General features: G+C 44.5%; 1 protein-coding gene and 1 long non-coding RNA gene across 3 annotated transcripts; one reads left to right on the top strand and one right to left on the bottom strand.

Annotated features, from left to right (window-relative positions):
* Positions 1-5,811: 5,811 nt before the first annotated feature.
* Positions 5,812-10,949, bottom strand: LOC123509796. Of its 2 annotated transcripts, XR_006676285.1 has the most exons (5): positions 9,481-10,949; positions 8,895-9,008; positions 7,094-7,887; positions 6,814-6,970; positions 5,812-6,149 (listed from the first exon to the last, which is right to left on the bottom strand). It is a non-coding gene; the product is annotated as an uncharacterized LOC123509796 (long non-coding RNA). The 2 variants fall into 2 exon arrangements; XR_006676284.1 differs by lacking the exon at positions 6,814-6,970 and having other exon boundaries at positions 5,816-6,149.
* A 30-nt stretch (positions 10,950-10,979) lies between these two features.
* Positions 10,980-17,868, top strand: LOC123509795 (mitochondrial intermediate peptidase-like). Its single transcript, XM_045264347.1, has 14 exons — positions 10,980-11,736; positions 12,047-12,175; positions 12,454-12,587; positions 12,869-12,993; positions 13,275-13,416; positions 13,898-14,086; positions 14,464-14,605; positions 14,807-15,017; positions 15,365-15,492; positions 16,113-16,240; positions 16,386-16,593; positions 16,841-16,966; positions 17,106-17,227; positions 17,374-17,868. Exons 1-14 carry the CDS (start codon positions 11,581-11,583, stop codon positions 17,543-17,545), a joined length of 2,112 nt encoding a protein of 703 aa, XP_045120282.1. The 5' UTR covers positions 10,980-11,580; the 3' UTR covers positions 17,546-17,868.
* The last annotated feature ends 1,843 nt before the right edge of the window (positions 17,869-19,711 follow it).

Below are 19,711 nucleotides of genomic sequence, written 5' to 3'. Positions count from 1 at the left end.
GGCAAACATTTAAAGCCTACTACCAGCGGCGAACCATGCAGCAACTGATAAAGGGCACAGATGGGCCTGGCAAGCCCACTATCAGTGAATGGTGGAAGTCGTATAACATCAAGCACGCCTTAGATAACATCAAGTCATCTTGGGACGAAGTGAAGACGTCTACCATGAACTTGGCGTGGAATAAAGTATGGCCAGAATGCGCGCATGACTTCCCAGGCTTCGGCGTGATCAGAATTGACATAGTAAATTTGTGCCATAGGGCTTCGATGAAGTTGATGATGATGATATTCAAGATCTTTTGGAAAGCCATGCTGAATCTCTCTCAAATGATGAACTTATAGAGCTAGACAAGGCATCACAGGAGGCAGAAAAAGAGGGAGACGAGGAAGAAGAACCTGTGCGTGGCCTGGACATCAAAACTCTTAGAGAATGTCTCGGTGGTATCGAAAAAGCTCTGGAAACCCTGAAGGAACGTGACCCAAATCCTGCCAGGAGTAGCAAAGTGGCTCATGACGTAGAGAAAAGTGTCAAGATTTATCAAGAAATCTATGATGAAAAAACATGAAAAACCAAACAGTCCTCCATTTACTCGTTCTTCAAGGAAGCCAGTCAGACATGCCGTCCCTGTCACACCTGCCGACGCTGCTACAGCTGGCCCTTGCACATCCAATGCCGACGGTTCTACAGCTGGCCCTTTATTCATATCCTCTTTCTTCAAACCAATGAAACGTGTTGACTCTGCTACAGCTTGCCCTTCCTCCATATACTCTTTCTTCAAACCAGTGAAACGTGCCGACCCTGCTACAGCTGACCTTTCCACATCTTCCGACAGTGCAGACGACGACGTCTTATCCTCGTCTGCACACTCAGCGGAAGATGAGTAAGGGGTGAAATCCCTATTGTCCCCTCGGGAGGGACATCATCTGATAGAATACATGGCGAGTGAAAGGTAAATAAAAACGTTTGGTTTATTTCTTTTGCGCAGTACTTTACATCTTTTTTTTTTTTTTTTTATGACGATTTTCATGTATTTTCATTTTTGTAGGGGTGACTTTTGACGTGCTGGAACGCATATATATATATATATATATATATATATATATATATATATATATATATATATATATATATATATATCTGTGTGTGTGTGTGTGTGTGTGTGTGTAAATCACCACGGTCGTCTACTGGTCACCCAGCCAGTCTTCCCCATTACGGAGCGAGCTCAGAACTCAGACCGATCTTCGGGTAGGACTGATACCACAACACACTCCACACACCGGGAAAGCGAGGCCACACCCCCTCGGGTTACATCCCGTACCTATTTACTGCTAGGTGAACAGGGCTACACATTGAGGCTTGCCCATTTGCCTCGTCGCTTACCGGGACTCGAACCCAGGCTCTCTCAATTGTGAGTCGAGCGTGCTAACCACTACACTACACGGCGTATTTACCTAGTTGTATTTACCTAGTTGTAGTTTTACAGGGCCTGCTGGGCTTTACGCTCGTGTGGCCCCGTCTCCATATTTACTTGTCCAATTTTTCTTTAAAGCTATGCACACTCTTTGCTGACACCACTTCCTCACTCAAACTGTTCCAAGTCTCAACACATCTTTGCGGGAAACTATATTTTTTAACATCTCTCAGACATCTTCCCTTCCTCAGTTTTTTACTATGCGATCTTGTGCTTCTAATGTCATATTCTTCTCTCAGGATCAGTTTCTCATTATCCACTTGATCCATTCCATTAATCAATTTATAAACTTGTATCAGATCCCCTCTCTCCCTTCTCTGTTCCAGGGTTGGTAGATCCATAGCCTTTAGTCTCTCCTCATATGTCATCCCTTCAAATTCTGGAACCATTCTTGTAGCCATTTTTTGTAGTCTCTCCAACTTCCTTATGTGTTTTTTTTTTATGGGGGTCCACACAACTCCTGCATATTCCAATCTGGGTCTTATTATAGTACTTATCAATTTCTTCATCATTTCTTTGTCCATGTAGTGAAATGCTAATCCAATATTCCTTAGCAAATTATGTCTCTGAAAATTCTATCAATATGGCTTACCGGTTGATTGTTTTCTTCCATCGTCACTCCCAAGTCCTTTTCCTTTTTTTACTTTTTCTAGTTCTACTCCATCTCCCATCTTATAGATTCCCACTGGTCGTCTTTCACTCTTTCCCATTTCCATGACATGGCTTTTGTCCACATTGAATTCCATCTCCCATTTTTTACTCCATTTCTAGATCTTGTTTAAGTCTTCCTGCAGTATTTCACAATCCTCTCTTTGCTTTATAACTTTGCACAGTTTCGCATCGTCCGCAAACAAATTTATGTAGTTGTTGACTCCCTCTGGCATGTCGTTTATATATATATGAGAAAAAGTATTGGCGCCAATACTGACCCCTGTGGCACTCCGCTTTCTACTGCTCTCCACTTGGACTTCATATCTCTAAATACCGTCCTTATTTCTCTCCTCCTCAAATAATTTTCCATTCATCTCAATGTGCTTCCTTTTAAGCCAGCCTTATCCTCTAACTTCCACAGTAATCTCTCATGTGGCACTTTATCAAACGCCTTTTTTAAATCCAAATAAATCCAGTCAATCCATCCCTCTCCCTCTTGTACTCTATCAACTATTTTAGAGTAGAAACTCAGTAAATTTGTTACACACGACCGATCTCTTCTCTCAGGATCAGTTTTTCATTAACCACTTGATCTATTCCGTTAATCAATCTATAAACTTGTGTGTGTGTGTGTGTGTGTGTGTGTGTGTGTGTGTGTGTGTGTGTGTGTTTCACTGTTTGATCTGCTGCAGTCTCTGACAAGACAGCCAGACGTTACCCTACGGAACGAGCTCAGAGCTCATTATTTTCGATCTTCGGATAGGCCTGAGACCAGGCACACAACACACACCGGTACAAAAAGGTCACAACTCCTCGATTTACATCCCGTACCTACTCACTGCCAGGTGAACAGGGGCTACACATGAAAGGAGACACACCCAAATATCTCCACCCGGACGGAGAATCGAACCCCGGTCCTCAGGCTTGTGAAGCCAGCGCTCTAACCACTGAGCTACCGTGTGTGTTTGTAATTCACTTCGGTCGTTTGCTCATCACCCAGCCAGTCTTCCCCATTGCGGAGCGAGCTCAGAGCTCATAGACCGATCTTCGGGTAGGACTGAGACCACATCAACACACAAAACACACCGGGAAAGCGAGGCCACAACCCCTCGAGTTACATCCCGTATCTATTTACTGCTAGGTGAACAGGGGCACACATTAAGAGGCTTGCCCATTTGCCTCGCCGCTTACCAGGGACTCGAACCCGGCCCTCTCGATTGTCAGTCGAGCGTGCTAACCACTACACTACGCGTGTGTGTGTGTGTGTGTGTGTGTGTGTGTGTGTGTGTGTGTGTTCTTTATTTTATTTCTTCTCTGTATTCATTTTCTCAATCCACATAGCAAATGTAGCATAGCAATCTCTCTGATCTTCCACTTCCTCCTCCTCCTCCTCCTCCTCCACCACCCTCATTCTTTATATATATGTCGCATCCCGCGACAACGAGAGAGAGAGAGAGAGAGAGAGAGAGAGAGAGAGAGAGAGAGAGAGAGAGAGAGAGACATATTTGTTGTAATGAATTTATTACGCAGAGAGAGATAGGTAAGGTGATGCACTTAGCTGTGTGTGGGTGAGTGTGTGTGTAATAATAATAATAATAATAATATACGGTTTATTAATTTGGCAGTGCCACAAAAGTTTACAGTTTGAAAATGTACAGAGTTTACCAGTGGGTAGAGAGTCTTGTGCAGCGAGGCCGCAGGAGGGGAAGGCATGCAGTTAGGGGACATTAAAACAATGAAATCCTTATAAGACGAAAAGCTTTAGATTCCACCTAAAAGAGGATGACCAAGATTCAGTTAGGAAAGTAAGAAGATCACCAGTAGATCTGCCTTTACGGAAACCATACTGGCAATCAGAGAGAAGGTTGTGAGCTGATAGATGCCTCATTATCTTCCTATTAAGGATAGACTCAAAGGCTTTAGAAAGGCAGGAAATCAAAGCTATAGGGCGGTAGTTAGAAGGATTGGAGTGGTCACCTTTTTTAGGGACAGGTTGAATGTGAGCAAACTTCCAGCAAGAAGGATAAATAGAAGTAGAGAGACACAGATGAAAGAGTTTGACCAGGCAGTGAGCGAGTTCGGAAGCACAGTTTTTGAGAACAACAGGAGGGACTCCATCCGGACCGTAAGCCTTCCGAGAATCAAGGCCAGAGAGGGCCAGGAAAACGTCTTTATAAAGAATTTTAATTTTAGGGATGAAGTAGTCAGAGGGTGGAGGAGTAGGAGGAATATGCCCAGAATCATCCAAAGTTGAGTTGGTAGCAAAGGTTTGAGCGAAGAGTTCAGCTTTAGAAAAGAAGAGACAGCTGTAGAGCCATCTGGATGAAGTAAAGGAGGGAAAGACGAAGAAGTAAAGTTGTTAGAGATATTATTGGCTAGATGCCAGAAATCTCGAGAGGAGTTAGAATTGGAAAGACTTTGACATTTTCTATTGATGAAAGAGTTTTTAGTAAGTTGGAGAATAGATTTGGCATGATTACGGGCAGAAATATATAGGGCATGAGTTTCAGCAGTTGGATGGCTACGGAACCGTTTGTGAGCCGCCTCTCTATCATTGACAGCACGAGAACAAGCAGAGTTAAACCAAGGCTTTTTAGCTTTAGGGTTAGAGAAAGTATGAGGAATGTATAGCTCCATGCCAGAGATAATCACCTCTGTTATGCGCTCGGCACAAAGAGAAGGATCTCTGACATGAAAACAATAATCATCCCAAGGAAATCAGAATAGTACTGCCTTAGTTCCTCCCACTTAGCAGAGTTAAAATGCCAGAAGCACCTCCGCTTAGGCGGGTCCTGAGGCTGCACTGGAGTGATAGAACAGGTAACGGAAATTAGATTGTGGTCGGAGGAGCCCAACGGAGAGGAAAGTTTAACAGAGTAAGCAGAAGGGTTGGAGGTTAGGAAAAGATCAAGAATGTTGGGCGTGTCTCCAAGGCGGTCAGGAATACGGGTAGGGAACTGCACTAGCTGCTCTAGGTCATGAAGGATAGCAAAGTTGAAGGTTTGTTCACCAGGTTGGTCAGTGAAAGAAGATGAAAGCCAAAGCTGGTGGTGAACATTGAAATCCCTAAAATGGAGATCTCAGCAAAAGGAAAGTGAGATAAGATGTGCTCCACCTTGGAAGTCAAATAGTCAAAGAATTTTACATAGTCAGAGGAATTAGGTGAGAGGTATACAGCACAGATGAATTTAGTTAGAGAGTGACATTGAAGTCTTAGCCAGATGGTAGAAAATTCTGAAGATTCAAGATTGTGGGCACGAGAGCAAGTGGTGTCGTTAACTATGAATCTAACTTAACCAAGAATTAACTTATTGATTTAATTTATTTATCTATTTATGGCTCGCACCATAGTGGGCACCGCGCTAAGGTGGTACCGGTCAGTGCGCGGTGCTCTTAAGGGCGCCATGCGATTCTGGTGTCGGGTGGCGCGGGCAGGGAGAGCCACGTCTGAGGGTAGCAGGTGGCGGAGACGTGGATGATGCAGCAGCCCTTCCCCAAATTTTTCCAAGGCTTCCTGGTGTCTTGTGGCCAGCCTCGGCAGACTCAGGCAGGTCAGGGCGTCCTCGTAGGACATGTAGGCAGGCCCAAGGATGACCCTGAACGCCCTCCTCTGAACCCTCTCCAGCTGTTGCCGTTGTGTGAGGTTCAGGGAGGAGGACCACGCTGGGGAGGCGTATATGAGCTTAGGGAGTATAAAGGTGAGGTACACTCCCCTCAGCTTATCTGCCGGTGTGTGTGTGTGTGTGTGTGTGTGTGTGTGTGTGTGTGGAGGGAGAGAAAGAGATACGGATGTTGAATTGTATCATACCCTATACTCTCTCTCTCTCTCTCTCTCTCTCTCTCTCTCTCTCGTTAAGATTGTTTTTGTTTTGTCCTCGAGAGAGAGAGAGAGAGAGAGAGAGAGAGAGAGAGAGAGAGAGAGAGAGACTCCACAGACATCACTGAACCCCTGCCACCTCGTAGTCAAAGGCTTGGCTCTCATCTGCTCGTGTGAAGTCCACCTCGCCCCAGATGCACCACAGACGGCCTGCGGAAAGAAAAGGGTCAATTCACAGGGACTTCATTCATTCTCGTGTCTCGGCTACTCTTTAGATTATGTATTGGAACTTACTATGGTTTTCAAGTGTTTTCATGATTCAGGTGATAATTTGATATGATCATTGGTAAATCATCACGAAAACACTGCTGCAATGATGTGTGTGGTCCTTGAGAATCTAAAAGTGTCTGAGTTAATGGTCCGATCAAGTCAATCATTTCCTTTTCGCAATCTGCAATTTGTAACCACTTTTTAGTTTCCGAAGTGAGGTTATTTGATAAGGCTCCGGCGTCTCTCTCTCTCTCTCTCTCTCTCTCTCTCTCTCTCTCTCTGTATGTCTAAGAAGTTACTAACAACAAGGAGTTAGCATTCTGCATTCCTTCTTGTCCGTCTCCTCCCATCCCTTTCGCATATTTTATCAAAATGCATTCCAGTGCAAGTCGTTCTTTTGTGACCACACACATTCTGCTTTATTCTGTTCATCATTTTTTTTCCAACGAGACGAAATCACTGTCAGTTGCTTCATAGAAAAGAAATAAAAAGATCTGCAGCTAGCTAAACACCTACTACTACTACTACTACTACTACTACTACTACTACTACCACCACCACCGCCACCACCACAAACATCAACCATGATTTCCTAGCCACGTACTTAAGAAAATTGGCAGTGCCGTTTCCCGTTACTCCAGGCTCCAGGAGACAATGCGCCACTGTCACTACGTGATAGGGAGAGATCAAGGCGCCGCCACAACTGAAAGCCTATCCGTCATTCACATTCTTCCATCACGGGGCGTGGGCCGGGCCCTCCACTGAAGAATAACCGTCACAACAATATTTAGGTTTCAGAAGGAAGTCCAATATTACTACTACTACTACTACTACTACTACTACTACTACTACTACTACCAAAACACTTGCCTCCCTCTGCTCACCCTGCGTGTCGTTGAGGAGGGTGCCGGCAGGAGCATCGGATGACACAGGAGGAGGCTTCCACCCCATAGCCTGCCACGCTTCGCCACTGGGAAGTAGCTTAGACTCAAGCATCATCCGCAAAGATCGTGGTCAAGGACGTGGAGGAGGAGTCCTTCTCGCCATCCATGACTTCCTCGTCTCATCGCCTCGGTGCTCGACCTGTTCCTTGGAGACCCTACTTTCAAGGATTCCACCTTCCGCACTGGACCTTACATGGGCAGCGACCACTTCCCTCTCCTCGCCTCCCTCCCACAAGTCTCTCCACGGCCCCAACCTGGCTGCATGCCCCGCTGGAGGCTCAATTCTTCTGGCTGGCCCCAGTATGTGGCTGCGCTTCCCTCCTCACTGAACACCCAACATCTTCCCCTGGATGAAGCCGCAACAACCATTGCTGGGGTGCTGAGCGAGGCTGGCACAGCTGCCTTCCCACTCATCACTTGTCGTCGTCCACGCCGCCCTGGGAAGCCCTGGTGGGATGCAGCCTGTGCGCAGGCAGTACAGGACCGTCGCCAGGCTTGGAATCAGTGGCGTAGGACCCCCACTATCCAGGCTGGCCGTGCCTACCGCCGCCTGGACGCCATCTGTGCCAAGACCATCCTCAAGGCAAAGCGGAATGCATGGGACCTGCACTGCTCCACTCTTTCCTTCCGCTCCTCTCCCAAGCGTACCATGTCCTTTCTCCGCTCCATGGAGGGCAAGTCGGTATCTCAGAACATCCCATTTTCTGATGACGATTCTACCCCACTGGCTGACCCTGAAAAGCAAAAATCTTGTCAGAACACTTCCACCTCAAGATTGGTTTACCACCTCCTCTTCGTCCGCCTCCAACCCTTACTTCAGTTATTGAAACTGCCATCTCCTCTACAGCTCTCCCATCCCTTGCTCAACCATTCAAGCCTCATGAACTCTCCTCAGCCTTAGCTACACTAAAACCCGGAAAGGCCTTGATAAAGTCCCACACGACTTCATCCGCCACCTCACCCCACCACTACGTGCCTGCCTCCTACATATATACAACAGCAGCTGGCAATCAGGGCAGTTTCCATCCACCTGGAAACCCGCCATCCTCATCCCCATCCACAAGCCTGGAAAGGACCCTACACTCCCCTCAGCATACAGGCCCATCAGCCTCCTCTCCTGCATCGGGAAGCTGCTGGAGAGGTTAGTCAACACCCGCCTCACCTGGTGGTTAGAAGCTAACAACAAGCTAGCAGAGGAGCAGTGTGGCTTCCGCCCTCACCGGAGTACCCTGGATGTGCTGGGGCAAATTGAGTATCACATCTGTGACACTTACCGCCAGCGTCAAGTCATGACAGCCCTCTTTCTTGACCTGGAGGGCGCATTTGATTCGGCACCACATGAGGGCATCCTGTACAAGCTGGCACTCATGGGCATCACTGGCACCACCCTTGCCTGGGTGTGCGACTTCCTCACCGGTCGCTCATTCCAAGTGGCTGTTGGTGCATCACTGTCACCTTCCCAAGGAATTCATCGTGGCGTCCCTCAGGGATCCATTCTCAGCCCCCTTCTGTTCAATGTTCTTCTCTCTGACCTACAGGTTCCTACCCACTCTCACCTTCTCCTCTATGCTGATGACATTACCATCGTCAGTCGAGCACCCACACTTTCCGAGGCTCAGGACCACCTGCAGGAGGCTGCCACCGCCTTGGGTGCATGGATGACAACCTGGGAGCTACAAGTTAGTGCCTCAAAGAGCTCTCTCATGTGTTTTACCATGAGAAAGCTTCCAACTCCACCTACCGTCACCTTAAGTGGGGAGGCTGTTCCATACTCAACCTCACACACCCTCCTCGGACTGCGGCTGGATGGCCCTCGCCTCTCCTGGGTAAATCACATCAGTTACCTCCGCACCTCCTGCAACAAACGCCTGGATGTGATGAAGCGAATAGCTGGCATCCGCTGGGGAGCCAGTCGTGACCTGCTCCTCCACTACTATAAGACCACCATCAGGGCCAAAATGCAGTATGCCAGCTGCTTCTATGGGTCAGCTGCCTACTCCAACCTCCTCAAGCTTGACCCCATTCAGAACGCTGCCTTGAGGATCTCTATGGGGCCATGAGATCCTCCCAGTTGTTTCTCTACAAGCAGAGAGTGGTATTCCTCCACTGTCCACCCACAGACGGATGACCTTGTGCCAACAATACTACAGGATACTGGGCCTGCCTGCTTCCCATCCCCTCTACCCTCCACTCCAACTCAGGGGTGGATCAGCAAGCTCCTGTATGGCTCCCCGCTGCCCGTCAGCCACTAATAGTGCGTGCCCTGCTCAGCCTAACCATTCTCCACTTACCACCACCACCTCCACAGCCTGTCAACCCCTACTCACCTTTTCCTTCATGGCTGGACGTCTCCCATAATTTTGCTCTCCACGTTCCTGGGCTTCCTCCCAAACCATCTATGAGTGGATTAGCAGCAGCCCACTTCCAACAGCTGGACCGGTCCATTTATCACCACCACCTCAAGATCTACACGGACGGCTCCAGAGATGCCTCCCTGCCCTCCTCGGCAGCAGCTATATAATGATGCCAGTACTGCTATCTGTAAGACATGGAGGCTTCCTGAGTACACAGATGTCCTTACCACGGAGCTCTTTGTCCTTCTCCAGGCCCTCATCTACCTCCGCACCTCTCACCCGACGTCTATGGTGGTAATTTACACCGATTCCCGCTCATATCTCTCTCTCCTCCTATCCCGGCAGCCATCCTCCGCCACAACCCTCGTCCACTCCATCCTGAGCGCCTTCCTCCATCTCCTGAACACTGGGTGAGATATCACCTTCCAGTGGGTGCCTTCCCAGGGAAAATATACTGGAAAAGTATTGTCCTCCCAGCAGTCCTGTATGGAGCTAACGTAATGGATTTTAAGAAGCAGGAAGTGGAAAAGCTCCAAAGAATAGAGAACAGCGTGGCAAGGAAAATACTGGGAGCACCAAGTTATGCACAACAGGCAGCATTGAGAGGAGAATTAAGAATATCAAGTATGAAGGCACGGTTAATGGAAGGACAGTTAAAGTACCTGCAATATGTATTGAAAGATCAAGGAAATGAATTACTGAGCAGAGTGGTGGAGGAAATGAGAAACTCAAACAAGAAAAATAAATGGATATCAGGATTCCTAGAATACATACAGCTAATCGGATTAAGAGGGGAGGCTGAGAGTTACTTGGATATTAGTAGGAAGGTGAAGGAATGAGACACAAAGATGTGGAAACAGGAGATGGAAGGGAAAGTAAGCCTGAAGATGTACAGGGAGATGAGGCAAAGTATAGCTAGGAGGGCAGGATAAGATTTATGACAACAGGGAGGCTACCATCATACTCTTTCGATGTAGGACCAACAATATGGATCTTGGAGATAGGCAAAGGTTTATAAATGCGGCAACAGAATGTATTATGTGTGGTGACCCAGTGGAAGACCTAAAACATTTTATTCTTTACTGTCCAGCCTACAACTTAGAAAGACAGAGACACCCAGTCCTACAACGACCATACCAAGAAGACACAGATGCCATACTAGGAGAGTTGCTATATGAAAACAGTGAAATTGAAAATACCAAAGACATATTGTTAGAATTTTGGACAAAAAGACAAAAACAGAAAAGAAATATGTAAAACTAAAAAACAGACAGTGAATATAACAGTAAATAAACAGCAATATCAAAAACCCAGACCGACAGGAAAACACATCAGGAAGTGCCGTTCCAAAAGGCAATGCCTTTTGGTTGGTGTTGGAAGTAATGCCTTTAAGGCATTATTTCCGACACCAACCAGAACCAGATCCGGGGGAATGAGGTGGTGGATGCTGCTGGCAAGATGGCCTTAACCCATGTAAACATTACCCCCCTGCCCCTCCAGCCTCATTCTGCCAAACGGCTCATATCTCGCCTCTGCCACTCATCCTGAGACTCTTCACTCAACACCGCACTCCGAATCACCTCTATGGGCCTTTACCGTAGCGATTCATCTCCACAGCCTTGGGTCACGAAACAGTCCCGCATCCTAGATGTAGCACTCACCCGCCTCCGTCTGGGCCACACAAGACTCACAGCACACCTGCATCGCCTAGGTCTATCACCGGACCCCTACTGCCCCTGGTGCAGGACGGTCGAGGAAACCATCGAACACTTCCTCTTACACTGCACCCGCTTCTACTCCCACCGTGTTGTGCTCCGTGATCATCTTGTTGCTTTGGGTGTGTCTACCTTTGACCTGCCCACCCTGTTGGCGGCGGGCGTCCACTCCTCACACTAAGCTGCGGTTCTCCGCCTCACCTGCGTCTTCCTGAAGAAGTGTGGACAACTTCCCCGCCTGTGATCACCTCACAGGCCGCCACCAGGGCTCATAGGATCTGTGGGATCGTCGAAGCCCGAAAACAACAACAACATATTTGTTCTTAATGTTCTCTTTAATTGTGTGTGCAGAGTTAGGATGTATTTATCAAGAGGAAGCTGGTGTGTGTGGCGGGCCCTTGGGAGGCGGAGGGAGCCGTGGCAGCGGAGTGGGGTGCACACGTGGTCACCCCTCGCCTCGGCACTCAACTCTCGCCCCAGCAAATTACTCTCCCTGCAGTTCAAGGGAAACTCGGTAAGAAAGGCTGGTAGTGTGGTTTTTGAGAACACATCCTGTGTGACAGCACATCTGGCAGCTTGATGGCAATTTGGATTGGAGAAGAGGTGTTACATGGTGCTAACCACACTAACAGGTGACAGCCTGATGAACAATTCTAGTTCCTTTGCCTCTTGTGCTATCACTAGGTAAGTCACACTACCTCAACTGTCACACTCTTAGTTAGTACGGTAAATATAGATAACATCTACAGTCTGACATTTAGTAATAATGAGTACATTAATCATATTTTGATGCTTAGAACCCGAAATCTGTGCTTTCTTTGCAGGGATTGTTTGGCCACCCTGAACTACAAGAACCTGGAGGATTTTATCTGTTGAAGGAGAATGCCATGTTTGAGAGTGATGACCTGGTGAAGGAATGTTGCTCCCCCACCAGGTCCAGGAAGATGGTGGAGGTGAGGGAAGGTGAACTCTCTTGATTCTTATGCTGGAGTAGTAAACATAAGAATAACAGCAGCAGTGAAATCAAGAGTGTATGCTGTAGAAATGTGTCATGTAAGAAGGACATGTAGACACCTAAATAGTTGTACTAGGAATTCTTGAAAGAAGCATTATTTCTTGATTTTTGATTCCCAGTATTAGAATCAATGTGTAGTATATCACTTGCCAACCTGGCTAATCTCAAAAACATCTCAGTAATTCTATCATATCTACACCTTGTGTGTTTCTGCAGGTATTTGACCAGTTGTCTGACACCCTGTGCCGTGTGGCAGACTTGGCAGAGTTTGTGCGGCTGGCCCACCCACAAGCCCGCTATGCCCAGGCAGCAGAGGATGCCTGTATTGCAATTAGTGGTTTGGTGGAGAAGTAAGGATTATGGGAGTTAGTGTTTTCAGTAGTGTTTAATTTCCTTCATCATTGTTATATTGTCATTTTGAAAGTGAAGTTCCATTGTTATATTGTCATTTTGAAAGTGAAGTTCCATGCTCTCACAAACTAACATTTGATACCTGGTGCCAACTTGTCAAGCTACTTTTCCTTCTACATTCTTGCTCAGAACTTGATCCCTTGTATTCATTGATTTATTCTCTTTAGAATTTAGACTAAACTATTGACTGTGTGAGTTTAACACTAATTGAATGTTCTAGACTCAACACACATGCCAAGCTGTACCACTGCCTGCGTGAGGTGGTTCTTCATGGGGACCACATGCCAACCACAAAAGTGGACCAGCATGTTGCCAAACTCTTTCTACATGATTTTGAGCAATCAGGTAATATATGTTATCTTAAAATGTATTTTGAGTTGCTGAATAAGGCAAACATTGTCTTAGAATTGGTCTCTGATTAGCTTAGTAAGGTAAATGACCAGTTAGAACTGACCTGTGAGTTCCTGGATGAGGCAGCTGACTGTCTGATCCATGGGACAGATAAAAGTCTTACTTTCACTCCACAAATGTAGTAGTATATTACGAATTATGAAAATATTTCCCGTATTGATATTTCTTTTTTAAATCTTCCGTAACTAACCTTAATGACGCATTCTTCTCACCAGGTATTCACCTAAATGAGAACCAGAGGCAGCGAGTTGTGAATCTGAATGAGTCGATCCTCACACTGGGGCAGCACTTTATGAATGGGTCTCACCATCCCAGAGCTGTGCCAAAGGATAAGCTGCCAGAGTCCATCAGACAACAGTGAGTCATGGCATTGTTTAACATCCAGAAATCAGACTTTTATTATTTGATTACTGTATATTTTGCTTTCTATTAATTACATATAATATGTACGTGCATTTCTTCCTATTAAGTTAAACTAAACTAGTATTTAGGGGTTTTATCTTGTTTGCATTACCTATATATATATATATATATATATATATATATATATATATATATATATATATATATATATATATATATACATATACATAATATGTAAGAAATTTGTTTACACTACACTTGTGGATCTCTTGAGGTCATAATTAGTGATTACATTTAAGAGACTGCACAGTGACCTGGACTTTTGAGTGTGCTGTTCATGCCATGCCCACATTATGTAGTGTGAAGCAAGGGTAGCTGTAAGTGAATCCTTTCGTTTGATTGCTCTACACTTTTTTTTTTTTCTTTCCTTATTATTTATGCTTGTGTTGAATACTGGCAAACCTCTGGCTTTCAGTTTTGCCATTGATGGGAACAATATTGTTGTGACTGGCCTGTATGCAGATGCACCCCAAGAGATCACTCGAGAGGCTGCGTACAAGATATACCTCTTCCCTGATCCTCACCAAGAAGACATGTTAAGTGAAATGCTCAATGGAAGGCATGAGATGGCAACCCTTTGTGGCTTCCCTTCATATGCACACAGGTGAGGAATGTCACTCTTCCATATAAGATGGCAAGACAACAAAACATTAAATTGAAAAGATTGTCCAAAAAGGCAGTTTTTTCAAAATTTTTATAAAGTTAGCATTCGGCTGACTAGACACTCATTCCAGACAAGCTCAGTATAACTTTTACATCCTCCCTCTCATAGATGTTCCTATATACAGTCTGTGCTGCATTCACTGAGGGTTTGATTGAATGGCATTATGGGATGCATTGACAAGTGTATGGTGTTGGTGGGAGGTGTGTGAATGGGAGTGGACTTTCTGGTTGGTGTTGGTTGGTGCCCTGTCTGGAGTTGATAGAGGAGGCATCAGTCCATTGTTTTATCACTTGGTAACTTTTCCGTCTTCTCCTCAGGGCAGTCAATGGTAGTTTGGCAGAGACTCCAGAGTTTGTGGTGGAGTTCTTGGAGTTGCTGGCTGAGAAGGTTCGTCCGAGGGCACAGGAAGACTTTGAGGAGATGGCTGCAGCTAAGAAACTCCAGCAGAGCAATTCAAGAGTGAGGGTTGAGGCCTTGTTTATAAGGAATCTATGTTTTTGCCTTAAAATTTGAGAATTTTATCCGAATTCTTCCTGCTGAGAAGAGAAGAGTCTTTTCCTATATTATTATCTATTTTCATTAGAATTAAGAATGTACTTTGTTCTTCATTGTTTGTCTGTGCCTTCCACCACTGCTAATAGAGCCTTCCTTGTCCCTCAGGGACTTGCACCTTGGGACGTGCTACACTTCACTCGAATCTTGCGACAGAACAAGTGTGAAGTGAGTGCCAATACTTTAGCTCCTTACTTCTCTCTTGGAGCTGTCATGGAAGGCCTCAGTGGGCTGCTACACAATCTTTATGATGTAACCTTGGAGGTGGAAGAGCCTACTCCAGGGGAACTGTGGGCAACAGACATCTATAAATTGGCAGGTGCATCTATCTATCTCTAATGTCTCACTCCATCTGGGATTGGCAACACCAGAAGATGTTCCTCCTTTCCTGATCCAAACATTCCCTTCTTTCTTGTTCAAACACTTAACCTTTAGTAACACTTTTTTCATATATATGCATTTTAACCTATCCTTCCATTCAGTGTGTATGCATTTCCCTTCTGTCCTTAATTTGTGAATGACTGGATCTGGGAATGTTGAAGGCTGAGTTTATTTTCATGAAAATCTTCCTACATTTATGTTGAATATTTCATGTGGATTATTGTCTCATTTTCTTATGTTGGAAATTCCAGTGAAGCAAGTAACATTGATAATTTTGGTTGACAGTGAAGCATGGCAGTGAAGGCGTCCTTGGCCACATATACTGTGACTTCTATGAGCGTGTTGGAAAGCCTCACCAGGACTGCCACTTCACTATCAGGGGTGGCAAGTGTCTGCCTGATGGATCTTACCAGGTTAGCAGGAATGAGATGCTTCTTTTAGCATTGCATTGTTTGGACTTGTGGGCACTTGCTGGTCTAAACTTTGGATTAAATATGCATAATGAAATCCTATGCTTCCTATAGTCCTTTCATCTAAAGAATCCAGGCCTAAACTGCTAGTTCGGTTGGCAGCCCTGATCACCCCCGCCGCCACTAAACCTTCCCGACACTTTTTTCTTCAAGTACATTTATTTTTCTTCACTTAACTCAATAGATATACAAGTTTATAGCTTGAAGAAAAATAAATGTACTTGAAGAAAATTTAAGTGTCGGGAAGGTTTAGTGGCGGCGGGGATGGGCAGGGCTGCCAACCGAACTAGCAGTTTCAGCCTGGATTCTTTGGATGAACGGACTATAGTTGTTTGAAACTCAACTGTAGTGCTTATGACTTAAACAATTTTAAGTATCCTAAAGGTTTATACCAAACAAGATCAGCAAATAAGAGTGTTCACATTGGTGGTGTGATTGCTACATGTCAAAGATATTAATTCCTGTTTGTCTGTGTGCAGACTGGTAATATTTGAGTGTAGTATGTTAGAACAGTAAGAGGGAGTGGACAATCATCAACCATATTCTGCCTTTTTGTCATTCAGAATCCAGTAGTGGTACTCCACCTGAACTTACCCTCACCCTCCTGGTCCTGCCCATCGCTTCTGACACCGAGCATGGTAGAGAATCTTTTTCATGAGATGGGTCATGCTCTCCACTCCATGCTGGCCAGGTAAGCATTGCCCCAACTCTGAGAGGACAGCTGGGCTTCAGAGTAAGAGTAAGGGAGAGCAGGGATAAGTCAGCCTTTAACTTTTTGGAATGATAATGTTTCTTTATATTACACTGACCTATCTATATTTTTCCATCCTGTACAGGACACAGTACCAGCATGTGACAGGAACCAGATGCAGCACTGACTTTGCTGAGGTTCCTTCAATCCTCATGGAATCATTTGCTCAGGATCCCAGAGTTCTCAGTACCTTTGCCCGGCACTACAAGACTGGGGATAAGATGCCTGCTGACCTTCTGGAGAAAATGATTGCTGCAAGGTCAATTTTTGCAGCTTCTGAGATGCAACTACAGGTGGGAATTAATAATGTCTTCGCTGTACATTTTTTGAGGTAACTTGTGATAATAGATATAAGACTGGAAAATTCAGCTTGCTATCTGAATTCATTGAAGAATGTATTTTGTTATGAATGTTGCAAACCTTTGGCTGTGTGTCTGTGTGTGCATGTGTTCGTGTGCACGTGTGCGTGTGTTTTCTGTGCTTATGTCACTGGTTTTAGATGCATGATACTCGTACATTCAGAAAATTTTTCCCTCACAGACCTTTTATGCCTTACTGGACCAGCACCTACATGGGGTTGAGCGCTGGTCTTCATCCATCTCCACCACACAGATCCTTGAGGACGTGCAGAATAAATACTATGGTCTTCCTTATGTCAAGAATACAGTAAATAACTAGTGTTTTTGCAATATTTTTTTTATCTTTGATTGATATCTAAAGCATTTGGAATGAAGTGTAATACAGTATTTAATCATGATGTTGGTATACAGCATAAATCAAAGATTACTCTATCTTTACATTACAGGCCTGGCAGTTGAGGTTTGGTCATCTTGTAGGATATGGAGCAAAGTATTACTCTTATCTTTTGTCTCGTGCTGTGGCCTCATGGATATGGCAAGAGTACTTTGCACAAGATCCATTCAGCAGGTAAGATGTATTTTTATATTGTGAACAAAATGTTATGTATTGTCTTTCCTCACTTGTAAAGAGGACATGACCTGGCTGCACACAAGTATTCTTAAGAAAATGGTCTGCAAGGTAAGAAAAAATTTACTTTCTTACTTTGCTTGCAGGGAGATGGGTGAGAAGTACCGCAGAGAAGTGCTGTCCCATGGTGGAGGAAAGCCACCTCGAGCTCTGGTGGAAGACTTTCTGCAGCGTAGTGTGGAGTCTGGCAACACTGTGAGGGCATTGATGACAGACCTGGATCAAAGGAAATGCCAAGTAGCTGCAGCATTTAGCTAATTTATCAGAAATGAACTGCTTACTGCTTCAGTTATACTTTAGGGTGAGTGTAAATGTGATTGTGTGCATATGGCTTCTTGCCTTCACTACTCCATACTGTGAGATATTACCGTCATTGTTAATATCATAGCATCATTACTATTTTATGGGTTTCCATTCATACAGTTCACCTAGCAGAGGACAATGTATAGGACAGGCATTGATATAAAGTGAGACAATGTAATTAGCAACCTTAAGAGATTGATAAATCTTATTAGTCACAAAACCATTGGTTTTAGATACATTTTTTGGCATAGTTAATAAAGACTTAAAACTTTTAAAAATCTCACTTTCTCTTTTCATTGAAGCACTGATAGAAAATATTGGTATGTATGTTTTGTATATTGTCATCTGACCAAAGAAGTCGTGAGGGTTAGAGACAAAAAGGAAACAAGACACTAACTTCTTTATGAGAACAAAGAATCCAGTGTGAATGACATGAATCTGTCAAAACAGTATTGATTACCTTCTATTCCGTTTTCATGGTATTGATACTTACATAGGCAACTTGGTTTGTGAGATCAAAATAGTTGACTTAAATCTGAATAGTGGAGCCATCCTTAAATAACATGATGACCATTTCTTCTTGGCTTTCCTTACTTTTATGTACATCTAACCCTCCGGTATCGTGCGAAATTGGTGCCTAAAAAACCGCGCAATAGCGGAAAACGCGATAATGGAAGTGAATAATAAATAGGAAAAAAATTAATTGGTGCCTCAAACCAAATATTTTCCTAAAAAATTTTCCTGTTACCCTAAATTTACTACCATTAATACTGGAGTAGCTTTTTAACATTTGACAATCTGAAATGAATGAAAACCAGCTCTGAACAACAGAATACCACGTGTGAGACTGAGGGGTGGTGGTGGTGGTGGTGGCAGTGGTAAGTGGTGGTGGTGATGAACAGAGTGACTGGAACCAATCAGTTCCCTTATTCAAATCACGTGACGTGAATACACAGCGATGATTGGCTGCTGGCTCCTCCTCCTCCTCATGATTATCATCTTTCTCTCCCTCCACCTCCCCCTATCTAAACATTCATCAGTGTGTGGTTGGGATATGGGTACTACTACTACTACTACTACTACTACTACTACTACTACTACTACTACTACTACTACTACTACTACTACTACTACTACTACTACTACTACAGGCAACCCCCGCTTAATGAAGGGATTATGTTCCTAAAAAACCCTTCGTTAAGCGAACCGATTATAACAAGTTTAACCCCTGACTTGAACTTTCATTGAGAGTAAACAAAGCAAGAGTGCATCATAGTACAGTGAAAGGTTCAATGAAAATAAAAATTATGAGGTTAAACATTTAGGCAGTTTAATTTAAGTCATTATAATGTACACTAATGTATGTATGTAACTTTATAATGTTGATGATCTTAAATTTATGAAGGGAGGGAGAGTGAAACGGGAAAGACACTAACTGGCAACCTGTGGAATGTAAATAAAGGGCGCATCATTGTATCACATACAAAACTTATGTACCACATTTCCACAAGGCTTTCCATTTTATCCATTGTAGAGTCACGAGTTCAGGTGGTTCTTTTAGCTTGCAAGGAAGATATGGTCTCACCAGCCTTTTTAATAGAGTCTGCTGACTTGAAAATAATAGAGACAGTAGATGGAGTCAAGATGGTGGCGAGCAATGCTATTAGTTTTCTCGCCTCGTGTCTGTGAATAATATCCAGCTTCACTTCGAGAGTAAGAGATTTTCTGGTCTTCTTAGCAATGCTAGGCGACATTGCAGGCCGTTTTGGTGGTAAATTGAGCGAGGGAAGATGAGCTGCTGCTGACGCTGTTATTGTTTTGAACAGAGGCAGTGAATGGTGCGCGTGTTGTCCACGAGAGGCGCTGGTGTATTCAAAAGCCTTTTGGCTTGCATGATACAGCAAGCCTTTCAAACTTGGAAAAAATTACCTGAATAAAACTTTGTTAAAGCGAGTTTGGTGTTCGTTAAACGAGCAGATGGTAGTAAAATGAAACCTTCATTGTAGCGAAATTTCATTGTGTGAACCTTCGTTAAGCGGGGGTTGCTTGCCTGTACTACTACTACTACTACGGGTGTGCGATAACAACTTTCCAGAAGTGCTAAAACTGAATTTTGCAGAT

This window comes from Portunus trituberculatus, chromosome 27 (genome assembly GCF_017591435.1).
Source record: "Portunus trituberculatus isolate SZX2019 chromosome 27, ASM1759143v1, whole genome shotgun sequence".
Classification (NCBI taxonomy): domain Eukaryota; kingdom Metazoa; phylum Arthropoda; class Malacostraca; order Decapoda; family Portunidae; genus Portunus; species Portunus trituberculatus.
The sequence above is the reverse complement of the archived record's forward strand: the minus strand, read 5'-3'. Positions and strand labels throughout refer to the sequence as shown.

What these genes read in the sequence shown, in the direction of transcription:
- LOC123509795 (XM_045264347.1), top strand. Translation starts at nt 11,581, where the DNA reads ATGTATTTATCAAGAGGAAGCTGGTGTGTGTGGCGGGCCCTTGGGAGG. An exon ending in GGTCCAGGAAGATGGTGGAG is followed by an intron (nt 12,176 to 12,453) that starts GTGAGGGAAGGT and finishes GTGTTTCTGCAG; the next exon opens with GTATTTGACCAGTTGTCTGA. An exon ending in ACATGATTTTGAGCAATCAG is followed by an intron (nt 12,994 to 13,274) that starts GTAATATATGTT and finishes TCTTCTCACCAG; the next exon opens with GTATTCACCTAAATGAGAAC.